Genomic DNA, 22169 nt, shown 5'->3' with positions numbered 1-22169 from the left:
TTTTCCCAACATCAACAGCAGTATTGGTTACCATGGCCCCGAGCTATGTGCAGAGGTGGGAAAGCTTCATCCGCCCAAAAGTTCTTACACTTTTGAAGTCTTTCTTTTAGTAGGATCTGAAATGTATCATCTACAGTGTGTATTAAATGAACAGTATTCCTGAAGGCTTTAGAGCAAGAAAGGCAACACCCTGGAAAATTCTGCAGTCTTTCAGCATTCTCTGCCCTAGGGTTATAGCCCTGGGCACGGAGCTGAATGGAGCTCTTACAACTGCCTTCTGTTTACCTTTTATGGTTAAAATAACAGCTTAGCAAAGAAGCAACTTCATGGAGAAACGATTCAGTGAAATCATCTCAAGCTGTAGCAGCATAGCTAGTTTAATCACCCCTAGAGAGCTGAACAACTGTGAGCACAATGGGACACAAAATCATTTTGTGTGTAAATGAGCATGGCATTGTGATTATTTCACTTTGCATGGGCAAATAGTTTTTACAAGCAGTACTTATGCAGTTAGCTTAGAAAGGCAGAAAAAGATAAGCTGGCTCTGAAAGATCTTGGTGTGTAATGTTTGAAAAACTAAATATTCAGATAATTTGGGAATCAGGCTCTATTGATTTTGCCTTCAGCAGGTTCCTGTGTTACTTATTAGAGCGGGGTTATTGCCTGTGCCACTAGTTGGGATGCTGTATCCTGTTGTAGGCAACTAAAGTGCAGGGATTATTTTACATGGTTTAATAAATGAAGTTTGTTAGTGTTTCTGCAATATTTACCCTTAAGGTTTTAATTTTCACATCAGTATTAGAAAATATGTGCATAAAGACTTTCACTGGATAAATACATTTAGGATTTCGCTTTGTGCATAAAATAAGTGCATTACTCGGTGTGATGAATTTTATCTGCGTTTTACATTAAGAAGAGGAAGGAGTCATTAGTAGGGTTATGGTACCTTAAGAAATACGGGATGTTTATTTTGTTGGAGCACTACGAGTCTTTTCAATGTCCTTAACGCAGTATTCAACAATTATGGCCCTTGATAATTTGCTCCTACAAAATGACTGAACTCTGCAACTTTAATAAACACGGCGGGCTCCTTTTTTTAATGCCAATGCTCTCCAAGCAGGGGAAAAGCCCATCTTTTAATTCCCCTTCTCCTCCCCTCCCCCCAAAAGCCAGTAGCATCCTCAGTAAGTATGAAAAGCCATAAAAGTTTGAGAACTATTTTAGCTTTCCAGTGATTTTCTATAATTAAGTGTTTTTTCAACACATGCTCTAGCTGAGAGATGCCAAAAGCAGAGGATTGTTCAAAAGGTCCCTCCAGTGAATAGTATAAATTAAATATCTACTGTGTGAGTATGGCCTCACTGAGAATCTCAGACTCTTTACAGATCAAGGAATTTACTGGTATACTAACATTAAACAAAATCCTAAGATAGCAGCAGTGTTTAAATATGCACAAATAGATTCAGATCACTTGATCTTTAGCTATCTCTGCATATTTTAAAACTGAAGTCTGTATTTCAAGACAAATGGTTAAATACAAGACTCGTTTACAGAGGACTGGAAGCCCTTTGATTTCATTTGGAAATTGTAACAAGGGGTGCAGATGAGTCCTAATTAGGCACTTGTTTTGTGAAACTGCGTGAGATGTCTTTCTAAGGCAGCTCTATACTGCGCAAGGTCTGTACCTTTATCATTAGTGATAATAGTTAGGGTCTGAACAAAGACAGGGTTGACATTCAGCCTGTGTCTCCTGACCCTTTCATTTAAGTGAAGGAGCAGAGAATGAACATGAGTTTGCAGTGCTCTTTGGTAAGAGGAAAAAAAAGTCTTTGTGTTGGCAGACCGCTGAGGCACTCACAGATTAGTAAACACATCACTAAAATACTGCAGGTACTTGCATACTAAGTTGTTTTTAAAAGTTAGTTCTCCTATGTATGCTGTACGATGCATTTAGTACAGCTTGCCCACAACAGGCTCTTGTGGGAAACGAGCAAGCAACATCTTCAGTCATGAAAGGATTCAATCACTTTCCTTGAAGGTGGTGCTGTAGTAAAAATGTTAATGCCCAATTTCACATCGACTGACACACAAGTCCTAGGACGGAGTTGGTATTTGCTTCGCGTTCAGTGCAGATGTCCATTCTGCCTCCGAAGAGAAAAGGATGTGGATTCACAATGGGGTGATGTATTGCTGCGCTGTAGATGCAGGAAATCCTTAGGAGCTAAACTAGATGAAATGCAGTAAATGGAGATGTTGTGATGACTTTATGAAGCTGTCCAGATGTGTTAGTTTTTTTCAGTTCCTTTCTGCATAGCTCAGATTTTTATTTTTGCTTGATGAAGAATGTTGCTAATTGTATGCTCGTTGAGTGGCGTAGCCAGGCACCTTGTGCAAAATACTTACTGCTAAGAGAAAGGCGAGACCACCTTCAGATTTTTAAGAAACATTGTCAAAGTAACGTGGGAGAAACGGGAATTCACTTTGTAATGCTGTATGTAAAGTGCTTGTCAGATGTAAGGAAGAGTCTGGATGTTTGGTAGCATGCTTGCAAAACAAAATACCAAGAAAATTAGATTATATTCAGAAATGTCTTCAGCTATAATGCTTTGCATATGTTGCTTTACCCATAAGGGGGAGAATGGATGGACATTTTCATGATCTTTTACGGAAGGTTTTTTGCTCTTTGGCATGTATGCTATCTATACTGATTTAACTGAAATTAGCTTTAAGACACACGTTTAATGCAGAATAAGCTGTGCTTTTCCTCCTGAAGAGAACTGAGGAATTTTCTTTTGCTTTGGTAGTCCTTTTCATGTGTAAAACATTTAAGTATTTTTTGCTTAGTACATCAGCTGAAGATTTTGGACTCGATTCAGTAATTTCACTCGTTTTCAAATGTTTTTAGTGCAGTAAGCATTAGGTGGGTTGTTGAATTTGTAATTTCATGTGCCAGGCTGTGTAGTAATTTCTAACGGTTCTTGTCATGAAAACACAGGTCAGTTTATGCATCTTTCTGTTTTCACTGCTTCCGGGTATTAATTGCATTCAGTTTGAAAGCTTATTAGTTCTTTATATCTAATATTAAGGCTTAACTAAAAATTATCCATTTATTTTGCAATTATTGAAAATAAAACACAAAATTGATCTTAGTTTGATGTGAAATTTACTACATGTATAAACTAAATGCCTTAGGTACTGAGGAAGTCACTAATTTAGAGGTGTCTCGTTACTGAGACAAACTTGCAAAAACCCCTGAATCCCAATTCACAAATTGGTTATTCGTTTGTCAGGGGATATTTCACATCTAACACATAAGCCTGCGACCTTTAATTAGAATTTTGCAGTTTGTTTTATGCCCCTTGAGGCTGACACCTTGAAAAATTTTTTTCTTGATTTCTTATTGCTAATAAGCATCTTTCTCTTCCCCTCTGGTACTTTGAAGAAAATGATGCAAATACACTTAATTACAGTGGTGGCAATAATTTGTTAGCTGAATATGTGATCAGGCAGATGCAAAAATGATCTGATTAGATCTGTGATCACACTGGAAATAAAGGCAAAACACTGCTACATTTAAGAGAAACTGTTCTTTTTTGTCCTCCGTTTCCAGGAGGGAAGAAGCATGTCCCGTCTGTCTCTAACACGGTCCCCAGTTTCTCCTCTGGCTGCTCAAGGAATTCCTCTCCCCGCTCAACTCACCAAGTCGAACGCTCCTGTGCACATCGATGTAGGAGGACACATGTACACCAGCAGCCTGGCTACCCTGACGAAGTACCCGGACTCCAGGTAAGACCTCTGGGCTTTCAGGCTCTCTGCCTCTTTCTGTTCATCGCATGGAAATACGCATGTACCTGTGTGGAACATTGCAGTGTGAAATACGATTTATTATATATTCACCACTTATGAATAATTCAGTTTCCGATTTATACATTAACTTCACTGGGGTTGTATAGAAAAAAACACCTGTACAATTTATGTATTATTTAGAGAGCCTATTCATTTTCTCTTTCAACGTCTTCAGCACTGTAGCGCTACGTGTGAAGCACCTGTTGGTGTGCCTGTCCTGGATTATTTCCAATTATACGCAGTGACTTCGTTCTTTCAGATGTAGAAAAAAAACCTTTTAATTTTCCTTCTTTTGGGAGAACAGAACAGCTCGGTTACACAGGGACTGATGGATGCTTCTGTCGGCCAGCAGAAATCCTAAACTCAGGCATAGCTTGGTGCCTCTGTGGCAGCAGGTGTGTCCCGTGGGCAGTGGCCAGTGTACCTGCTCTGTGTGCTTGTAGCCACAGATTAGATGGAGTTTGTGTGGTTAAGGGCAGCTGATTAGTGCTGAACGTGTTAATGGTGTGCCTGGCAAGAGGGATTTGGTTCTGGCCAATATTGCAGTGGGGACTCCGGATATGTCAAATTATGAACAGAGGTGGCATGAAAATATTGGTATTTACGAGACAGTATCTTTATTACTTGCCCAGGTCCCAGTCCTGTGGGGTACTGGGCACTATGGCAGATGGGGCATGCTGGGCAGCATCAGGCCTGCAGTGGTAATATGGAAGGGATCACTGCAGGGTTGAAACATTTTAATTGGAATAGTGCATTAAGACACACCTGATTTTGATTTACAGTTATGATCAATAAAGAGATTCAGCTTTTTGTCATTCGGGCTGTTCATTCTTTGGAAGGCTAAGAGCCTTGTATGCGACCATCAGAAGCTGTAGGTAGCTGTGCAGTATCAGGGTGCCTGTCAGACTGCTTAAAGCAGGCACTATGGACTTAAAAGCAAACCAGAGCTCAGGACAGCAGCTTTAGATGTTGGAGGTTTTGCTACCTTCATGGCCAGTATTTCCACAAAGGGACAGACAGACAGATTACTTTATTTTTTGGTATAGACAACCCATATAAAGGTATAAATGTATTTGAAGATTTCTCCTTTAAAAGAACTAAGGTTTCTTTTTGGCACAGATTTGGCAGGTTCCCAAGCAATAAATGACATTTATGGAGACACCTTGAAATCCCTCTGATGTCATAAAGCACACAGCTGTGATCTCATGCCAAGGAGACGTAGCTGCTAACATTGTCTATGGAAAAGAAACAATTATTAAAGTACCTATATTTTATGGTTAGGCCAAAACAATATAATTTTTCAGGACAGATTCTGTTTAATGATGTTTGTGTGGTAGTTCTTTGATCACAGAGAAGAAATCTGTTCAGTGGGGAGAGATTTATAACAGAGAAGCAGACAAAGGCTTCATAGTATAAAAAATACAGAGAAGATCAAGCAGTTGTGATGGAACAGCACATCTGTTTTCACAGTTTAAAATATGACTGCTGACACTATTTTTAAAATATGCCCATATCAGACTTGCTTAATAAAAACTTCAGTTATGTAAGTTTTAGGAAAATATACATCAATTCATATATTTTATTCAGAGAGAACAGGGTACTGGTTTCAAACCTCTTTTTTTTTCCCTTTTTGCTAAATTCCGAAAGTGTATTCCCTCAGGTTTTGTGCTTTTATTTAAGGTAGAAGTACAAAACTGTGACTGACCAGATCTCATGTGCTGCCAGATGTTTTGTTGTGTACTGTATGATGTCTGTATTGCAGTGTTATCTCATAAGGCTTGAATGCTTTTTTACCTGCTCAAACTTCAGTTCTTACTGGAGCAAGAGCTTACAGTACTAGACTTGTGAACCAGAAGGATTAACTAGTAATCAGATACATTTCTATAGCAAAAATTAAACCCTCACCAGCACCAATAGGACATATTGATACGTTATGGGCGGAGGGTACAACTGAAGTTTAGAAGCAAACCTTACTTTTTTTTTTCCTTCTTCATTCGGCTTTCTGCAGCACTGCATGATAGACTTGGTCGGTTACCCCCCTGTGAGCCTGGCTGCTCTCATTCCCAGTTAGAGCAAAGCATAAGTTGCAGCTGTTTCAGTGGGGATGTTGGGAGCTCCTGATGGTGCCCCACTGCCCTGGTGTGCTGCTTCCATGAGGTGCAGGCTGTCTTTGCAGTGGTCAGGATGAGAGAGGCAACCGGGTCTCTTGCAGATGCAGGAAGAAGGAGATAGCTGTTCTGGGTGAGACATCTGGAAGTAATGCCAGAGCACTTTTAGCTTATGCTCACAGATGACATGCATGGCCACATACAGAGGCATGGCCATACTCATCCACATGCAGAGCTTCCTGGATTATTTTGGACAGCGTATTAAACTCTTGGTTTGAGCACGAGCTTGTAAACTTCAGATCTAAGAAATTAAACAAATCTGTAGCTTCTGTTTCAGCAAAAGATGTAAGCATATGCTGAAATGCTTTGCTAAATCTTAGCTTGTGTCACATAAAATACAATTTGCACTCACTAAAAGTGAAAGCTGTGGGAATAATCTTCCTGCTTATTTGTGTTACTATCTCTATTTCTTTCTCTGTGCTCTGAAATCCCAAACAGGCTTTTAGCTTGTAATATATAAAATGCATGTATGTTTAAGGACACATACAGATCATGAGCACATGTATAAATAAAATCAGGGTATGTATACACAGATGTCACATGCTAAAGGGAAATAGAAAAATAATCATTAAATCATGTTTATCCTTCAGTAGTATTTAAAGGAGGCCCAATCCTGTTAGGTCCTGAATAAGCTCACTTCACGTTGACTTCAGAGGGAGGGAAGAGCTCTCAGCAGCTTGCCAGATCAGGCCCAGCAGGAGCAAGTATAGGTATGACCAGTTCCTGCCTATACCTGCTCTCCAGTCACCCCTCTGGTATGACATAAATTACACCTGACAGCAGGCAGCGTGATACATTTCTTATTGTAATTTGTTAGGATTGACTGTGCTCAGCTCACTCGCTTGCTTTGCTTGACTGTTCCCAAGTTATGTGGTTGGCTCTAATTCATGGAAACAAAGGACCTGATTCTGGGAGTCTTACTCACGTGAGGGATTAGCTGGTGATGTGAAGTCGGAGGCCAAATTTTGCATTTCAGTGATCCCAGAGTTGTTTTGGAGCAACTTTGACAAAGTCTTTGATGTTGTTTGTGCTAGTGCAGCTGCTGGGAGAAGAGAATTTGTCCACTGATTAAATTTGCATAAGTAAAGGGTGCCAGATTAGGCATTAAAAGTGGTAGACGCCCTCTTTCCTGTAAATTTTTATGGGGCTACATAAAATCTCTAAAGAAGAGAACACTCAAGCAGCACACAACTGGTGTGACAAAGAAAGAGGGTTAAACAGCCACTGTCAAAGATGGTTTCTAAACCGGTCATGCTCACCTTACTCATTACAGCCAGCTTTTTGAATGAAACACCATATAAATAAGCAAGTTGGCCTTTGAGAGGGTGAAAGGCAAGGAAAACAAGAAACACAAAAGAAATCGTGATCAGTGACAGCATAATGATGGTGGTCACGAAAATGATCTCGGAAGCATACCATTAATCCTTCTTCCGACAGCTAGTCGTGGCTGCTATCCTTGTACACCTGAAAATGACATTAAAGTTAACAAGCTTTTGGGGGGTACAGGGAAGCTGACATTTTCTTACTTGGACTTGAGGTTTACTTCCATAGTTTATTTTCAGGAAGTTCTCCCATCAAAACTGCCAACCCTGGTAGTTGTGAGCTACAGGTGTGCAAAGAAAAAACACCGTTGAATACTCATACCATCAGTATCTTATTTCTAAAGTAACTAGCTAAGCAGACAAATTACTCATCTTTGAGAGCATTTCCTCTAGAAATTCCATTCATGTTTTCACCCACAGGACCTCTAAAGCAGCCCCTTCACACATTGACACTTGAATATGGATTTATGTGACAGACTGTAAAGGCTGCAAAGGCTCTAGCACATTTATAAAGTGAGTTGCAAATTGTGTTTATCCAAGGGAGTGAGACTCAGTTCCTTAAAAAAAAAAAAAAAAAGTCCAAGCTCTTAATGTGCAGAGAGGAGTACCCAAAGATGCTGCCAGATGATCCAGCCTTACTCCCACTGAGTTCAGTGACACACTTCTCATTGACTTTAAGTAGAAAATAATTAAAAGTTCCAAATCCCCTTATACCACAGCAAGCCTACGCTTTGCCATTTCACTGACAAATTTGATACAATTTTGAATTTCTGTGAGAAAGCAGAACAAGATCTTTTTCATTAGAAGCTTGTCCTTTTTACCACCCTGCATAACGTTTATCTCAGAGAATTGCTGTGAGCTCTTTGTAAGTTGTTCAGCTATAAAAGGTAAATATATTTACCTTACATTCTTGGCTAATTAGTATTTGTTGTATAAGCCTCTATTAAAGATAAGCATGTTCTTTTCTTCAAAACATAGTTGTAAAAGGTCACGCTTCCAGCAGCGTTAGCCACGTGACAGAGGCGAGCAGGGATAACTGGAATTGAAGCAGGGGCTTCCTGGTGGGAGCCTCCCCACTAGTGGTGGGCGGCACAAGGTGGTCGGGACCTGCCTGCTCTCGGCCCTTCTTTGTCTGGCTAACCTACAGCATCCACCTTTCCTTGGTATTTCTGGCCGTTTTCCTGCCTCTGTAGGAGAGAACTTCTTGTCTCAGTGGCCCAAAGCAGGCAGGCAGTGCTAACAGCACACGCCCTGACCACAGCTCTTGGGGCACCCTGGCTTCATCACCCACTTCTCTGGAGTCCTCCAAAGAAAACCAGCAGAGGCTTTATTTATTTTTTAACTGTTTCAGAAACCAGTGACATGACCATAGCTGTTAAGAGGCATGGTAGAGTTTTTCAGGCATATCCCTACCTCATTTTGAACCCGTGAACGTTTTGGGGGATTTACCAGGGAATCCCCTAAAGCATATGTCTTCTCTGACTTTTTCTTGTCAAAGCAAACTGTCACTTTTTGTATAAACCCACACCTGGGCAACCTTTCCTACCTAGCTCTTCCTTCCGAGTGTAGCTGCACTGTAAATGTCTGCGTTTTATAAATCCCCCTACCTTTTTCTCCAACACCTCCATCTTTTTGGCTGGGGAAACTCAGCACTAACACCTCAGATCTTTTCCTTCTCCCTCCTTCTCTGCAGCCACACCAGGCTGGCCTGACTTCCAGGGAAAAGCGTTCCTCCCTGCCAGACCAGGACTGCTGACGCCCTACAGCCAGAGACAGTGGCTTTATAAGCTCAAACACCTCCGTTAGTGAGATCTGTAAGACAGATTTTCCACTTTGTCCTTTATGCTAAGGACTCCCTACTAGGTTCTGCTCCTCTCCAGAGGGAGCAGGGAAATTCTTAATTCAAATGTGTTCAGGGTATGTACTTCTCCAGACTTAGCATACATAAGAGCATCTCACATTTTTTGCTCATATAGGATCAGTCCAGTGCCCCCGTTACGACAACTAATTTTCTAATTTTCCATCACATGTGTGGATTCTTGATGTTATTACAAGAAAACAATGCCAATTAGCAGATTCTGTCACCATATACTGGCAGGTGGGTGTAAATCAGTTCTTAAATGAGCCCTGTACCTTGCACAGGAAGGTAAGACCAGCCTTGTTCATAGCCAGAGCTTGACTGTGGCCTCTAAACCACAGCACACGTGAGAGCGGGGTCACAGGTAGAGCAGAACTGACGCCAGCCCTCCTGGGCCAGCACACTCTCCTTCACCCTGTATCGTTGGCATCGATGCTAACTTAGGTGTTTCCAAAAGCCCTCAGTGCCAATTCCATACCATGCTGACCACAGCTCACCCCCCTGGTACATACACGTGCGTGGCATGTGGTCCTTCTTCAGTAACTCACTCCCTGCAGACCTGCTCAGTGCCACAAAGGACAGGGGCACACTGCACCCTTGCTAAGCACCGCTCTTCCCATGGAGGTCGGTCCCTTGTGGGGTGACACCAGGCTCCGGCAGAACCACACTAAGAAGCGCTGTGAATTACCCAAAAGGCAAAGAGTCTCTGAGTCGGTGCCCGCAGCCCACATTCAGGCAAAGCTCTACAAAACGCAGCTGCATGTGAGCTGCAGCGCAAAGCTCATTAATTTTAATGGATATTGTGAACTTAAAGCGTACACAGACTTTAAAGGAAAACACCTGAAGAGGTAGGAGCAAGTGTTCTTCCTGCGTGCTACAGATGCTCAGGGCTCCGGAGCCCAGGCGCGGGCACGCCGGTGTTGTGGAGGGGCGAGCCTGGCAGGGGCTCCCCCGGCTCCGCTGTTCTGCGAGGCGCTCAGGGGTGTGCTGCAGAAGGGAGCAAGGGAAGGAGCAGAAATGCAGAGGTTTGGGTTATGCGTAGAGCCTTTTCTGAGTTACTGTAGGAATTTTCATGGAGATTAAAATCATTTTCTGTTTAATTTCATCCACCTGCAATTTAGAGATAAATCGTGTGAGTTCTTCTTACTTGGCTGTTGATGGGGCAAATCTTTGATTTCCAAGGGAATTTTGTCCAGCAGAACACTTAATGAAGAAATTTCTTAAAAGGGCCTTTCCACTTCCCATCCTCCCTCTCCCCCCTGTCTGCATCTAAGCCTGTGGGTGCTGTGCTTACCTGAGTGGGAGCTGTATCAAGAAAAGAGCTCCCATTGCCAGACTCTGAATTGAATACTGTAAAATGAACCATTTGCACAGCAAAGCGTTGCTGTTTTGTAAGGGTGCTGCAGGGCTGCGGTCACCCAAGTCCATGCAGTGCTCAACAAGCTCTGGGGTAAGGGGGGGAGTTATGGACAGGCAGGAGTTGCTGCCAGGACCCACCCAGGGCAGCTACCGGGCAGCACGCAGGGCAGAGCACGGTGGGTGGAGGTGTGAAGCCGCTCCCTCCTCGAAGCTGGGCTGGCCGGAGCCTCTACAGCAGCAGTCACACCAGCGCCAGGTCTGGGAGCACCGGGGCATCCATCGCCTGTCCCAAAAGAGGGGAACGTGATGTGGCCTGCGTGGGAAGAAAACAGAGATGTAATTACAGCTGGGAATGATGATTTTATATGATTTTAGATGCCCTGTCTCTACCTTTCACTAGAGGGAAAAAATCTTGGATTCAGGGTCTGCCTTGAGAAATCGGGCAGAGCCCATGGAAGTACACCCAAACCAGGTTTCCCTGCATTCCCCAAGGTTGAGGTGGCTTTGGTGGCAAAGGACAACAAGCCCTGTAACGTAACCCTTCACTCCAGCGATTGCAAGAGATGGGAGGGAAGGAATTTGAATGGAAGCTGATTCTTCAGACCTGTCTGTGTCCATCTCTCCAGGATCTCTAACTAACTGGCATGTAGGGAGCCACAACAGAGCTGAGCTGTCTGCTGTGATAAAGGTGTTTACTCCTTACTGGACTTCATAAACGCTGCCTTGCCCAGCACAGCTGCTGCCCGGGGACTGCCCGCAGGCTCTGGAGAGGAAAGCAGAGTTTACCCTTTGGGAACACAAATCTTACTGTAATTGGGTGCTGAGACTGGGGCCTGTCAATGAATGAATTATTTGTATGTTTACTTGGAATATTTAATGAAACATGCAAGGAAATATTACATAGCCAGTCTCTGATGAACACTTTTTCTGAAATTATTATTTCTCTGTATACTACGTACATGTGTATTACAGCCCCGGTTCTGTGGAGGTAGAGGCATCAATGGGTATTACAGCACCTAGGAAGGGACAGACCAAGCTAATAACAGAGAGGAGAAGATATCAAATCACACTCATCTGACTTAACAAAAATAAAATTACGGCTGTGTTCCTAAGTCTGGCACAGGCAGCTCAAAAAAACTGAAGTTGAGGAAATTGCACATTCCTGTCTAGATATTAGCTTGTTTGGCTCAGCTGGTCAAAAGGGAAGAAGAGAGAGGAGGTGTTCTCTGTGCAGTCCATGCAGCCTGGCTGCGGCCAGAGGGATGTCCTTTACAGCCTCTGAGAGAGGTTCAGGGCTGCTGGACAGTGTCTCCAGTACCTTCAGTGCAAAACTCAGCTGATGTCTCGTTTTCTGCTCTTCTCTTTGTTCTTTTGCATCATTAATGTGACTGTCACTGAGTTGAGTTTAGCCCGTTAATAATGCCTACCCTTCCCATTTACAATGGTTTAAAAATTAGTCATGTTTATTGAAACTCCCAAAGAAAACCCAGCAGACAAGGAGACCAAGAATTCAACATTTTTTTGGTTTAACGCTCTATATTTATAGCAGTTTCTGAGGTTAGTTGGTCAAGTCCTTTGTCATTTTTTTCATTGCTTCTTTTGCTTACCACTCACCTCTCACCTGCCAGGGCACTTTTGTGCCAGCAGCACAATTTAAGTATTTTTCAGCAGTCATTTTCAGGGCGCTAACATGAAAAGCATCAGCATTAGCAGCATGTTTTGAGAAAATGCTCCCATAGGATGCTATGGAAGCAACCTGCCTCCTCCTTTTATGTGCTGCTAGTGGAGGCTGTTTTCCTGCTGATGAACATGGTGCGAAGTACTGCACCTGTGCCCAGGTTCACAGCTGTAGCAGCTTTGCAGTTAAAAGAAAGGGGAATCCCCTTTATTGATTTCTTCTTTGTACGGTGTGCGCTCAGCACACACATTGCACGGACAGAGTTATGTAAAGGTGCGCATTCAGTAGCTTTGAGCTGGAAATCGTGTCCTGAGGTCACAGCTAACCACCGTACCTATGGAGCAGAAGAGGTGTTGCCTCTTCATATTTGGTCTTTGAATACACATTGCTGGTGTTTGTCTTTTGACTTACAAAGACCTTGCAATGGCAAGTAGACCTGGTCTGCTTAGGGGGATATTTCATGAACTACTTAGGAAGTTTATAAAACAGACTCCCTAGATTATGAAGCAAGGGGTGTCTGTTTTGTAAGGAACGTGTTATGAAATGAATTTGTCTCTAGGCCTAACTTAATTATTTTAATGATCCCACTGGTGGTTGTCGTAGGTGTCGTACTGTGTATATATTGTGACCTACATGCGTGTGATCATTTATGAAATCTAAGATTTAAAAATACATTGGACCTTATTAATTCCTTTCCTACTTTCACTGAAGTAAATGGTGGTGGTTTGGATAGTGGCACATTGGGTCAAAAGTCTCTTCCAGTAAAGCTGATGAGAGTTTTACTGTAAGCTTAAAGGAAAACAAAGGCAGTCCTATTCACTTAGAAAACTGCCCTTATAAGAAGCCTGGCCAAAATAATCCCTGGTGTGACCCTGTTGACCTCTGCGGAATTACACCAGGGATGTATGCTGATAGGATGTGAGGACAGGGATTACAAGACCCTGAGCACTATAGCGAGGTGCTATATACTGTTGGCTATCCCCAGTACTTGTTTTTACAAATATCTGAATACGTAAAAACAACAGGCAAGTGAGGACACAAAGATTTCTGCCCTTATGGGTAGGTGCACGTACCTTTTGTGGTCAGATAGCCTTCCCAAAGAGATGGCTCCCCTGGCGTTGAAGGAGTTACTCCAAATTTGTACCTGTATAACTGAAATCAGAATTAATCTATGCATGGTTTAATAAATTCTTTAAGAACAAAGTGCATATTTAAATAGAAGAAACATGTAGGCATGCAAACACAGGATTCCTACAGGAAAGCATAAGGGAGGCTAGATCTCTCAAGCACGCCATAGTAACATGGTGAGGAGCATACCAGGCTGCAGCTAACACGGGTTGTGCCCCAAACTGCTGCTGGCCATACTGTTTTTGCCAAGTTTCTATGTTAGGTGAAAATAACAAATTAATGAATTTGCCTAGTCCCTGCAGCACGTCAGCTTGTTCAGTTGTGCCATACTGACAGTAAATGCGTAATCTGGTGACTGAAACAGGCAAGTATTGCAACTCTCATCCCTGGTATAGCTCCATTGATACAAACAGGGTTACACCAGGATGGTGGCTCTCCTGACATGATCTTTGTAGCTGGGAGAAGCTGCAGAGCTGGAGTTAAGCTCCAGAGTTATAAATTCTTATCTCCGTGCTCTAACCACCAAATTACTTACTCTTTCCCCTCATTTGCTGTGATTAGCATGTATTTTTATCTTTTGGTGCTTAAAAACGAAACGATGTGTAAACATTTTAGGAGATTTTGCATTTGTTTTTTGCTTTTACCTAATTTGCTCTCACTTGAAGCTCTGCCAGCCGGGATGGCTTTTAGCTTAGCATGTGTGCACTTCTTGCATTCCTTATTGATGCAATCACTGTGACGACTGCCTGCCTGTCAGAGCTGGGCACCAGGACAAATAGGCTAAGCAGAGGTATTCCAGTGGTCACATGTACTGTGTTGATTTCACTCTACTGTAGTATGGTATGAGTTCAAAGGCTAAAATTCGTGCTTTTTTATCTGCTGAGGACCACGTAAAGCAATACCTGAAAGGAATCCTGCACGTGGATGCTGGGAAGCTATTATGCAGCGTTACTCTCAGTCAGACTCAGAAAGGATCAGTTGGCAAGCATTGGAAACTGAGATTTGCACCGTAAAGCTGAAACGCTGAAGGAATCCCAGTCCAAAGGGCAGGCTCCTGTTACGCCTCTGTCCTAATGGAGAGCAGATGCTACCAGTGCTGCAGGTAATCCGTTTAGATCTGGTAGAAGCTTTTGCAGCAGCAAATCTCTCTCTTAAGAAAGCAGACAATGAAAACCAGAGACTCCTTTTAACATTGGTGTCATATTGCGTTGACAATGTTATGCCAGCAACTTGTACCGGTATGATTTGCATCAGAGGCTGCAGCTTTGGCATTTGGGGAACGTGGTATGCCTTACCGGAGACCACTGCCTAAATTCTGCCATTGCAGAACTTATATATGATTTCATGGACAAACTCAGCTAGCGGAACTCCCTGGGAATCAGTAGATGACAATAGAGAGAAACTGGGCCCTCTGCTTGTGCTGGGGTTGTCTGGGAGGGAACGAGAACTGAACTCAGGCCAGAAGTACTTAACAGTGCTGTTGAATGAGAGAAAAATTCAATGACGGATTTTTAATCGTTAAAAAAAAAAAAAGGCATGGATTTGTAACCAGCTCCAAACATTTCCTCTTCTGTTCACATCCAGTTATATTCTGCTTGCAGATGCGAGGGTTAAAGCGGGGGCTGGCTTCTGCTTTCAATTAAGTCAAAGGATGTTTTGGCCTTGACTTCACTGGGACCAGAATCAAACCCATGACCATAGCATTGTATTTAAGAATGAATCTCTCTCAGTCACATAAAAAAGCCAGGTTCAGCTTTCAGTATCTCATCAGAATCCTACAGTTAACGGTTTCCTTATTACTTTCAAGTTTTTCCCAAGCTTAAGCCCATAGTATCCTCTGTGCAGCAGGTGTATCAATTGCTGTCTCCCTGTGGCATGCCAGTTCTCTCTCTGGAGCCCCATGTCAGGAGCTTCCCTTTTCTTCTGGAACGTGGCTGCAGAACTGGGCTCTCACAGCTGACATCTCAGCGTGCAGCTGCTTCTCCTTCCCTACTCTTTTCTTGCTGCAGTAACAAAAAAACCTACTGGAAGTTGCACTGTGGTTCTGCCTATCACCTACCAACTGCTCAGGCTCTCCAGCAAAAACTGTTACCCAAGTCTTCTAACTTGATGTGGATATAAGGCTTTGTTGGTTGTTTTCCCTTCAAAAATACTTTTTAATAGATCGGTCTTGACATGCTCAGTTTCTTTAAGTGAGCCAGGAAAAATATGTTGAGTACAGCTTAATCAAATGTAAAAATAAACAGGAGCATGATGCAGTCATCATTTTAAGTGTGACAACAAAAATGCGGATAGAGAGAACTGGGTGCAACTTCATGTCTCACTGCAGCCAGCTGTGTCCTTTGGTCTGCCTGTAACTGCCTGCAGTGTCTCTGTGCCAAAGCAAGCAGTGGTGTGAGCTGTACAAGGTGTTCAGCAGCGTAATTGCAGTGGTGCTACATGCTGGGACTGTGCATAATCAGCATAGCTTATTCAGTAGTGGACAAAAGGATGGGCTGCACAAAAACTAAAGAGGATGAATGTAAGATAAGCTGTTTTTTCCATATTATAATTCTCAGCAAGAGAAGAGCATTACCAGTTTAGCAAATTGGCATGCCCACCAACTGTTGCCAGTGTTGCCATACTGCCTTAGTTTCTTGTAAGCAGAAAGTTAATTTATCTATACCCACACACACTGGTATTGTTCCCATTCACGTCAGCGGAGAGCATCCTGATACAGCGGAGGCAGGCATGTGCACCATGGGCAGATTTGAGTTTGTGCTTAGCTCAGGCAGTGCCGTGCTGTAGGGTCCCTGGCAGCCCATGTGTGGTGACTTGTTCCTGCTGGTCTGGAAATAAATAAAAGAATCACAGAAAAAAGTTTCTCAGCTTTCATATCCCTGGGCTCAGAAGTGCGGGGATATGGTTTGAGCAGATGACATGTTCTAGCAGTTTGCATGAGCAGCGGGTACCGAAGCGAGTGCGTTAGCTGTCACCATTTACATTTTATAAAGGTGCTGCAGACCTTAAGTGTCCACCCTCCTTGCTCCTGCTATGGACTTAAATGTGCTGTTTTCATGGCATCCACACATGCAAAGGACGCAGAGGGCCGGGCTTGTACCCTGGAAGGTAAATGAGTTACATTTGAAAATTTTTCAGCCTTCACTGAGATCCAGTGGGAGTTTCTCTGTTGACTTCAATGAGCAAGGAGTTAGCCCATTTATATTAAAATAAAACCAGTATCTGCATGTTTGCGAACCTCCCAGCATGCCCGGTTGTACAGGGTTGATGTTAGTGGCAGCAATGCCCAGATCTAGTCAGATTTGAAAATCTTAGTAAAAATACTGGGTTAGCTCCCACTTGAAGTTACAGTAAGCGAGGCAAGAAGGAAGAGGTCTGACATTTGCTGCACCCCTTTTTTCATCCTGTCCTTTATAGTGCCATGATTTTGGGAAAGGGATGTTTAAAGGAATAGCAAGAAAAGGCTTGTATAGGCAGGAATGTTTTATTTGAATTGTGCATCTTCTCAGGTATTAACTTAATTCTGTTGAGTGCCCACAACTCCCACAGAGTTTGAACTGAAATGCAGTTCTTGCAGGATTGGGACCTTTGGGAAACTAGAGAGCATTGCGATGGTTGTTTGGGAGTTTGTTTGAAATTAAAGAATTTTTGTTCCTGCATTGGTTTTCATGGCTAAAATAAATGTAAGTTTTCTACTAAGAAACCATGAAAGGCCAAGAACTCTCACAGGGTTCAAGTAAGAGCAACAGCAACAATTGTACAATACACACAGGTTTTATGTAGCAATAAAAACTTCTATTAATATTTCTAATCTTCACTGACAATTTAGTTAAAAGTTCAGTTAGAATGAATTGGAAGACAGAAGAGGAATTTCATACTGGAGAAAGTGAGAGTACTAGAAATCAAGCTAACATGCTTAACTTAGCTAACGTGCTTGTTTAATTTCAGATGCAAGTCCACAATTTAAAATGAAATGAATTCCCAGATACAGAAGCATTACCTACAATGTATGAGCTTCTGTGCAGTTATCTGAATTTTGGCACATTGCATTGAAAGAAAAATATTTTGCTCTTACCTGTAACAAGTTTTGTGTTTGAAGGTTCGTATTATAGTGTAATATGATTTGGTTGCTTCTGTTAAAATTGTGCAAGTCAGCCAGACTCTGCCCTTCACACTCTCCCAAGTCATTGTTAGGACTAGGGGTGGCAGAACTGGCCTGGCTTGAAGTGCAGTAATTGCAGCCGCGCTGCCTGCGTTGGGCTGCTCAGCAGTTACCACTGGCCTCAGCCCCGGCCTCTCACCCAGTGATGGCAGCGCTGTTGCTGCTTTGGTTTGGTGGTACCAACATGATGCACATACCTGAATTAGCGGCGTCTGCCCACGTCCCATGGAGCTTTATGCCAAGGATTCAGGGGGCGGTGAGAACAGGCTGAGCTCCAGTCGCCGCAGGGACCTCATCCAGCCCGAGCCCTGGCGTAGCTGACCCCAGCCAGGCAGCCCTCAGATGCTGGGAAGCCAGCACATTGCCTGCTGGCCCAGGTGTGACCAACGGAGTAATGCCTGGTGGAGGCTTTAGGGAACAAATGCAAATGCTACGTTTAATGGGAGGCTGGTTTTCACCTTCTCTGTTACAAAAGACTAACAGGACCAGAGGAACCATGTCAGTGGCACGCAGGGAAGTTTGACGGAAAAATGCAAATTGTAACTGTATTTGAAAGTTACATTTTTTCTTGTTAAGCACAGCAAATGCATTTCATGACTGATGACTGAAATGAATGTGGCAGAATTATGATGTGTAGGTAGGATGAGTGCTGTTCGGTCTGTATGTGTCTCTACTTATCCAGCTTATAAATGTGGTTATACGCTGAACGGAATGAAAGAATTCGTAACACAGCAATTAACATACTAGAAACTGTTTGTTTAGTGAAGTCTTTTTATAGCTGTTAAAATAACACACTAAAATATACAAACGCTAGTTTAATAAGGCAAAATAAAATCATTAGCCTGACTTAGGGCTGGATTCTGCCACCATTACTCATGGCTAAGCAGTGCTTTACTCATGAACTGTTTACTCTACGGGAGACGAGTGGCAGAACCAGGCCCTCAGGGAACAAATACGCTGCTGATAAATTTGGGATGAGTGGCCAGTGCTGGTGAGCCTAATTCCAGCCTCCCAAAGAGGTGAAGGGCTTAGGGTTAATACCACTGTAAACCTGGTGGAAATGAAAAGCATGGAAATGAAAGCACACTGGAGCCCAAATTTCCTTAGCTGATGGTCTGTTCCCTATAATTGTGTGACTCCTCCCTCCTCCTCCCTGAGGACCTGATGGGATGCTCAGCCCCTCTGATGCACGACCCAGCTCTTAATGACAAGAGAATTCCTTAACACAGGAAAAGAGGCTGGCCTCTGAACCAGGATTAGTGTTTCTGATTTCTATCTTAACTGCTAATTTATATATTAGGCAATAGTGTCTACAAATTTAACAAAAATTGAATTTATCAAAATCTAAATATATATATATATTTCCATAAGGTTACATATCAAATAATCACTTGCAAAAGTGTCTCAAGTGTGGAGAAAGACAGTTAGCAACAAACAGAAGTGAAAGACCCACAAGATCTCAACCTTATTACCATGGGTACTTTGCAGTATTTCAAACATAACAGGCAATTTATATTTTAGTGGCTATTTCCTGTTGCTTCTGTGGACTTGAATTGATAGTAACAGAGAACTGAAAATATAATTGTCCTTACTTTTGTTTTAACTACAAGATCTATTACATGGTAATTTTTAATGATAGCATTAAAAAAAAGTCTTCCAGAACTTTGTACGAATGATTCAGGGTGATAGATGATAATGTTCTTTCTGGATTATTGACTTTTAAAAATACATGTTGATACAAGCTCTGATCTGTTGTAAAAATAGATGTCCAAGCCTGAATATCTATTCAAGCAAAATATGAAGTATTAAATCTAGGTAACAGATCCTGCAGTTCCTTCAGGTGCTTAATAGTTAATGAGTGTAATATCCTTCAGAAGCACTGCGAAGTGAGCACATGGCTCAGAGAACTCCTATGGCATTCCAGGGCCAGCGTTAGAAAGCAGGCACGCAAGGTTACAGCAATTAGAGATGGATAAGCCTGTTACCTTGGGAGTTACCTCATTCATCCCTGTGCTAAGACAGGACTGTACTACTAGATACACTGGTGGTGTTAAAAATGGAGAGATTTGTGGGGTGACAGGCTTTTAGTGTTTCCATTTGTTTCCCACAGATCAGTTTTGTACTTGCGTATCTGTGGTTGCTGGCTTGTGCCATCAGCATTGAAGGGTCCAGAGCTGATCAGTGTGTGTACGGGGCTGGGCAGTGCCTGCAAGGTGCTGGTGGCTGATGCTGCCCTGGAGAAATGTGGGTGCTCTCCCCGGGCTTGAAGCCTGGGACATGAAATCTGTGCCTGGCCCGTGCTTCCATGTGCTGGCTCTCCCCTGCCCTTGGGGGCACCCCACTGTGTCTGTAGGCAGAGACTGGTCCCAGACCATGCGTGGCTGTGTGATGTTCTGAGCCAAGAGTGTACCTGGAGCAATCTGAGGTGGTCAAGATGTTATCTCTGATTATAATAGAAACTGTTGCAGAGCCGTAATGGCGAAGCCCACACAGTGTTTCTGCAGCGTAACACGGCCAGGTTGTGTGCAGAGACCCTGCTTCAGACGGTGCCTCTCCTTAGCGTTATTTTCCCATACTCAGAAAGGGCTTAAAATCACCGGTTGGGCAGCAGGTTGTGAAGTTGTGGTATGGAGCTGAAGTTTTAAACTGAGGCAGGTCAGAAAAACTTCTGCAGGTAGATGCAACCTGGCTGTGCCGGGCACGGGGCGGCATGTGTCCTGGCACAGTTTTAATGTCCTCCCTCCTAGTGACTGTTGGGGCAGAAGGCCCAAAACATCCCTTGGGCTCTCAGCCAGGCTGTCCCTGTCCCTGTCCCTCTTGCAGCCACCCCTGCCCGCTGCCCGGACAGGCTGCGTCCTTTGGCAAAGCGGCCACAGGCGCTCTCTCCATTATGCTTTGCTCTGCTGGGAGCTTGTGCACAAACCCTTGACTGAGTCTGACACAACTCGGTTTTACAGTAAAAATAATGGGAAACGTGAAAAATGCAGCTGTAAAGATCCCTGCCAGCCCCGGGCGGTGCTGGTGTGGGTGGCACTGAGCAGTCCCAGGCTGGAGCTCTGCCTCCTGGCACCAGCCCCGCATCACACCACACAGCCCTGCCGCCCTGCCTGCTTCTGGCTTGCCTTTCCTAGAAGCTGCTGTCCTGTGGCAGGACCAGTGACAACGGTGTAGCTGCCCAGGTAGCCCTATCAGGTGCAGCATGATATGCTCCCATCTCTTGAGCACCTCTGCTCCAGTTCACAGCATGTTTGTTCTCCTCAAAGCAGCTAACAGTATCTGTTGTACCCACCTTGAACAAATATTTAAGAGAAGCAGCCCTTTCTGCACAGCAGCCGTGGCGGGACTCGTCTCGCACACCTGGGACACAGCTAGCACGTCCTGTGCAGCGGTTTCAGGTTGTGCTCAAAGGTTTGGCCCCTTGATCTGTCCCAGCCCTAAACAACCCTCTTCCTCCTCTCTGCCGCATTTCCCACAGTTACCACCTCCTCCTCCAGCTCCACAGCAGCCGGCAGCTGCACAGAGCCGGCAGACTCCGTGCACAGAGCAGAGGAGCTGAGCCCCTGTCAGCCTGCTCTGTGTCGGTGTGGAGCAGCAGGGACGGAGGAGGGAACCGAGCAGAGCACAGACCCACGTGCTGGAGGGGCTCACTGACAAGCCTTTCTCTTTTTCCTCCCATAATTTTCCTCCCATGAAATTAGAAGAGAGCCACATTTAATGACAGTTCTCTAAAATGCACGTTCCCCGCTGAATTGACATTGGGCAGAAAAAGTGTCTACAGAATCAATTTTTAATAAATGCAAACAACTAAATTATGAATGACAAAAATATCACTGAATGGTTAAATATTAATCATGTAATTACTTAAATTAATACTTTTAGTGCAATGTTGTGATAAAGGGTTTCACTCACACGGTGTTGCTGCGCTGGTGGCAGGAGCACGGGCCGGGTGGCGGGGGCCGCAGCACGGTGCAGGAGCAGAGGCTCTGTGGGTGCTTGGCGCAGTGATGCTGCTGATTTTCCTCCAAGCCCAACTGTACTTAGTGCTCCTGGCCCCTGGAACCAGATTTAGTAAGAAAGAACTTCAGTTTTTGTTCAGAAAGGGAGCTATCAAGAAAACAGCTAAACTGGACCAAGAAGAGTAAGCAGTACCCCCTAAAAAACCCTCACCTCTCCCAGAGTGCTCCTGAACCTCCTGCCCCATGATGTGCTTTGTGTGGCTCCACTGCCGCTGCTCGGCAAGCATCTTGGGAAGACAGAGTGCTCCGGAGAGCAAAAAGCCCTGACTGCTCCAGGATGGAGCTGGATAAGTCTCTCGATGAGATCATGTGTGGTGAGGCCTGCAGCAGGGCTGGATCTGCTGCCCTGTGTGCAGCCTCCTGTCCCGTGCTCACCTTCTGACAAGTGCTGCAGGGAGCCTGGAGTCCCCAGATGGAAAATGGTAGCGAGAGCTATCGGGGTGTGTGGGTAGCAGCGGTTGTCTGTAGATGCTTAAATGCAGCGCACAGCTTCCTTCCCTGTCCAAGGAGCTCAGAAAAGAATTTACTGGTGCTCTTGTCCTTGTGGGTTGGCTGGCTGTGCTGTTTGTTTTTAATCTAATAAAAGGAGATCTTAATATCATAGTGAAATCGGTATAAAGCTAGAAACTTGC

At 43.8% G+C, this 22169-nt stretch overlaps 1 protein-coding gene across 7 annotated transcripts in view; it reads left to right on the top strand.

Moving 5' to 3' along the window:
* The window catches only part of KCTD15 (potassium channel tetramerization domain containing 15), a 43702-nt gene that overhangs the window by 2046 nt on the left and 19487 nt on the right, over positions 1-22169 (top strand). For all 7 annotated transcript variants that reach the window (XM_068693838.1, XM_068693841.1, XM_068693840.1 and 4 more), the window contains one exon: positions 3611-3786. In XM_068693838.1, the coding sequence (XP_068549939.1) occupies positions 3611-3786 (176 nt within the window). The remainder of the gene's footprint in view (positions 1-3610; positions 3787-22169) is intronic.

The sequence above is a fragment of the Anas acuta genome, chromosome 10 (assembly GCF_963932015.1).
Source record: "Anas acuta chromosome 10, bAnaAcu1.1, whole genome shotgun sequence".
Lineage (NCBI taxonomy): Eukaryota > Metazoa > Chordata > Aves > Anseriformes > Anatidae > Anas > Anas acuta.
The sequence above is the reverse complement of the archived record's forward strand: the minus strand, read 5'-3'. Positions and strand labels throughout refer to the sequence as shown.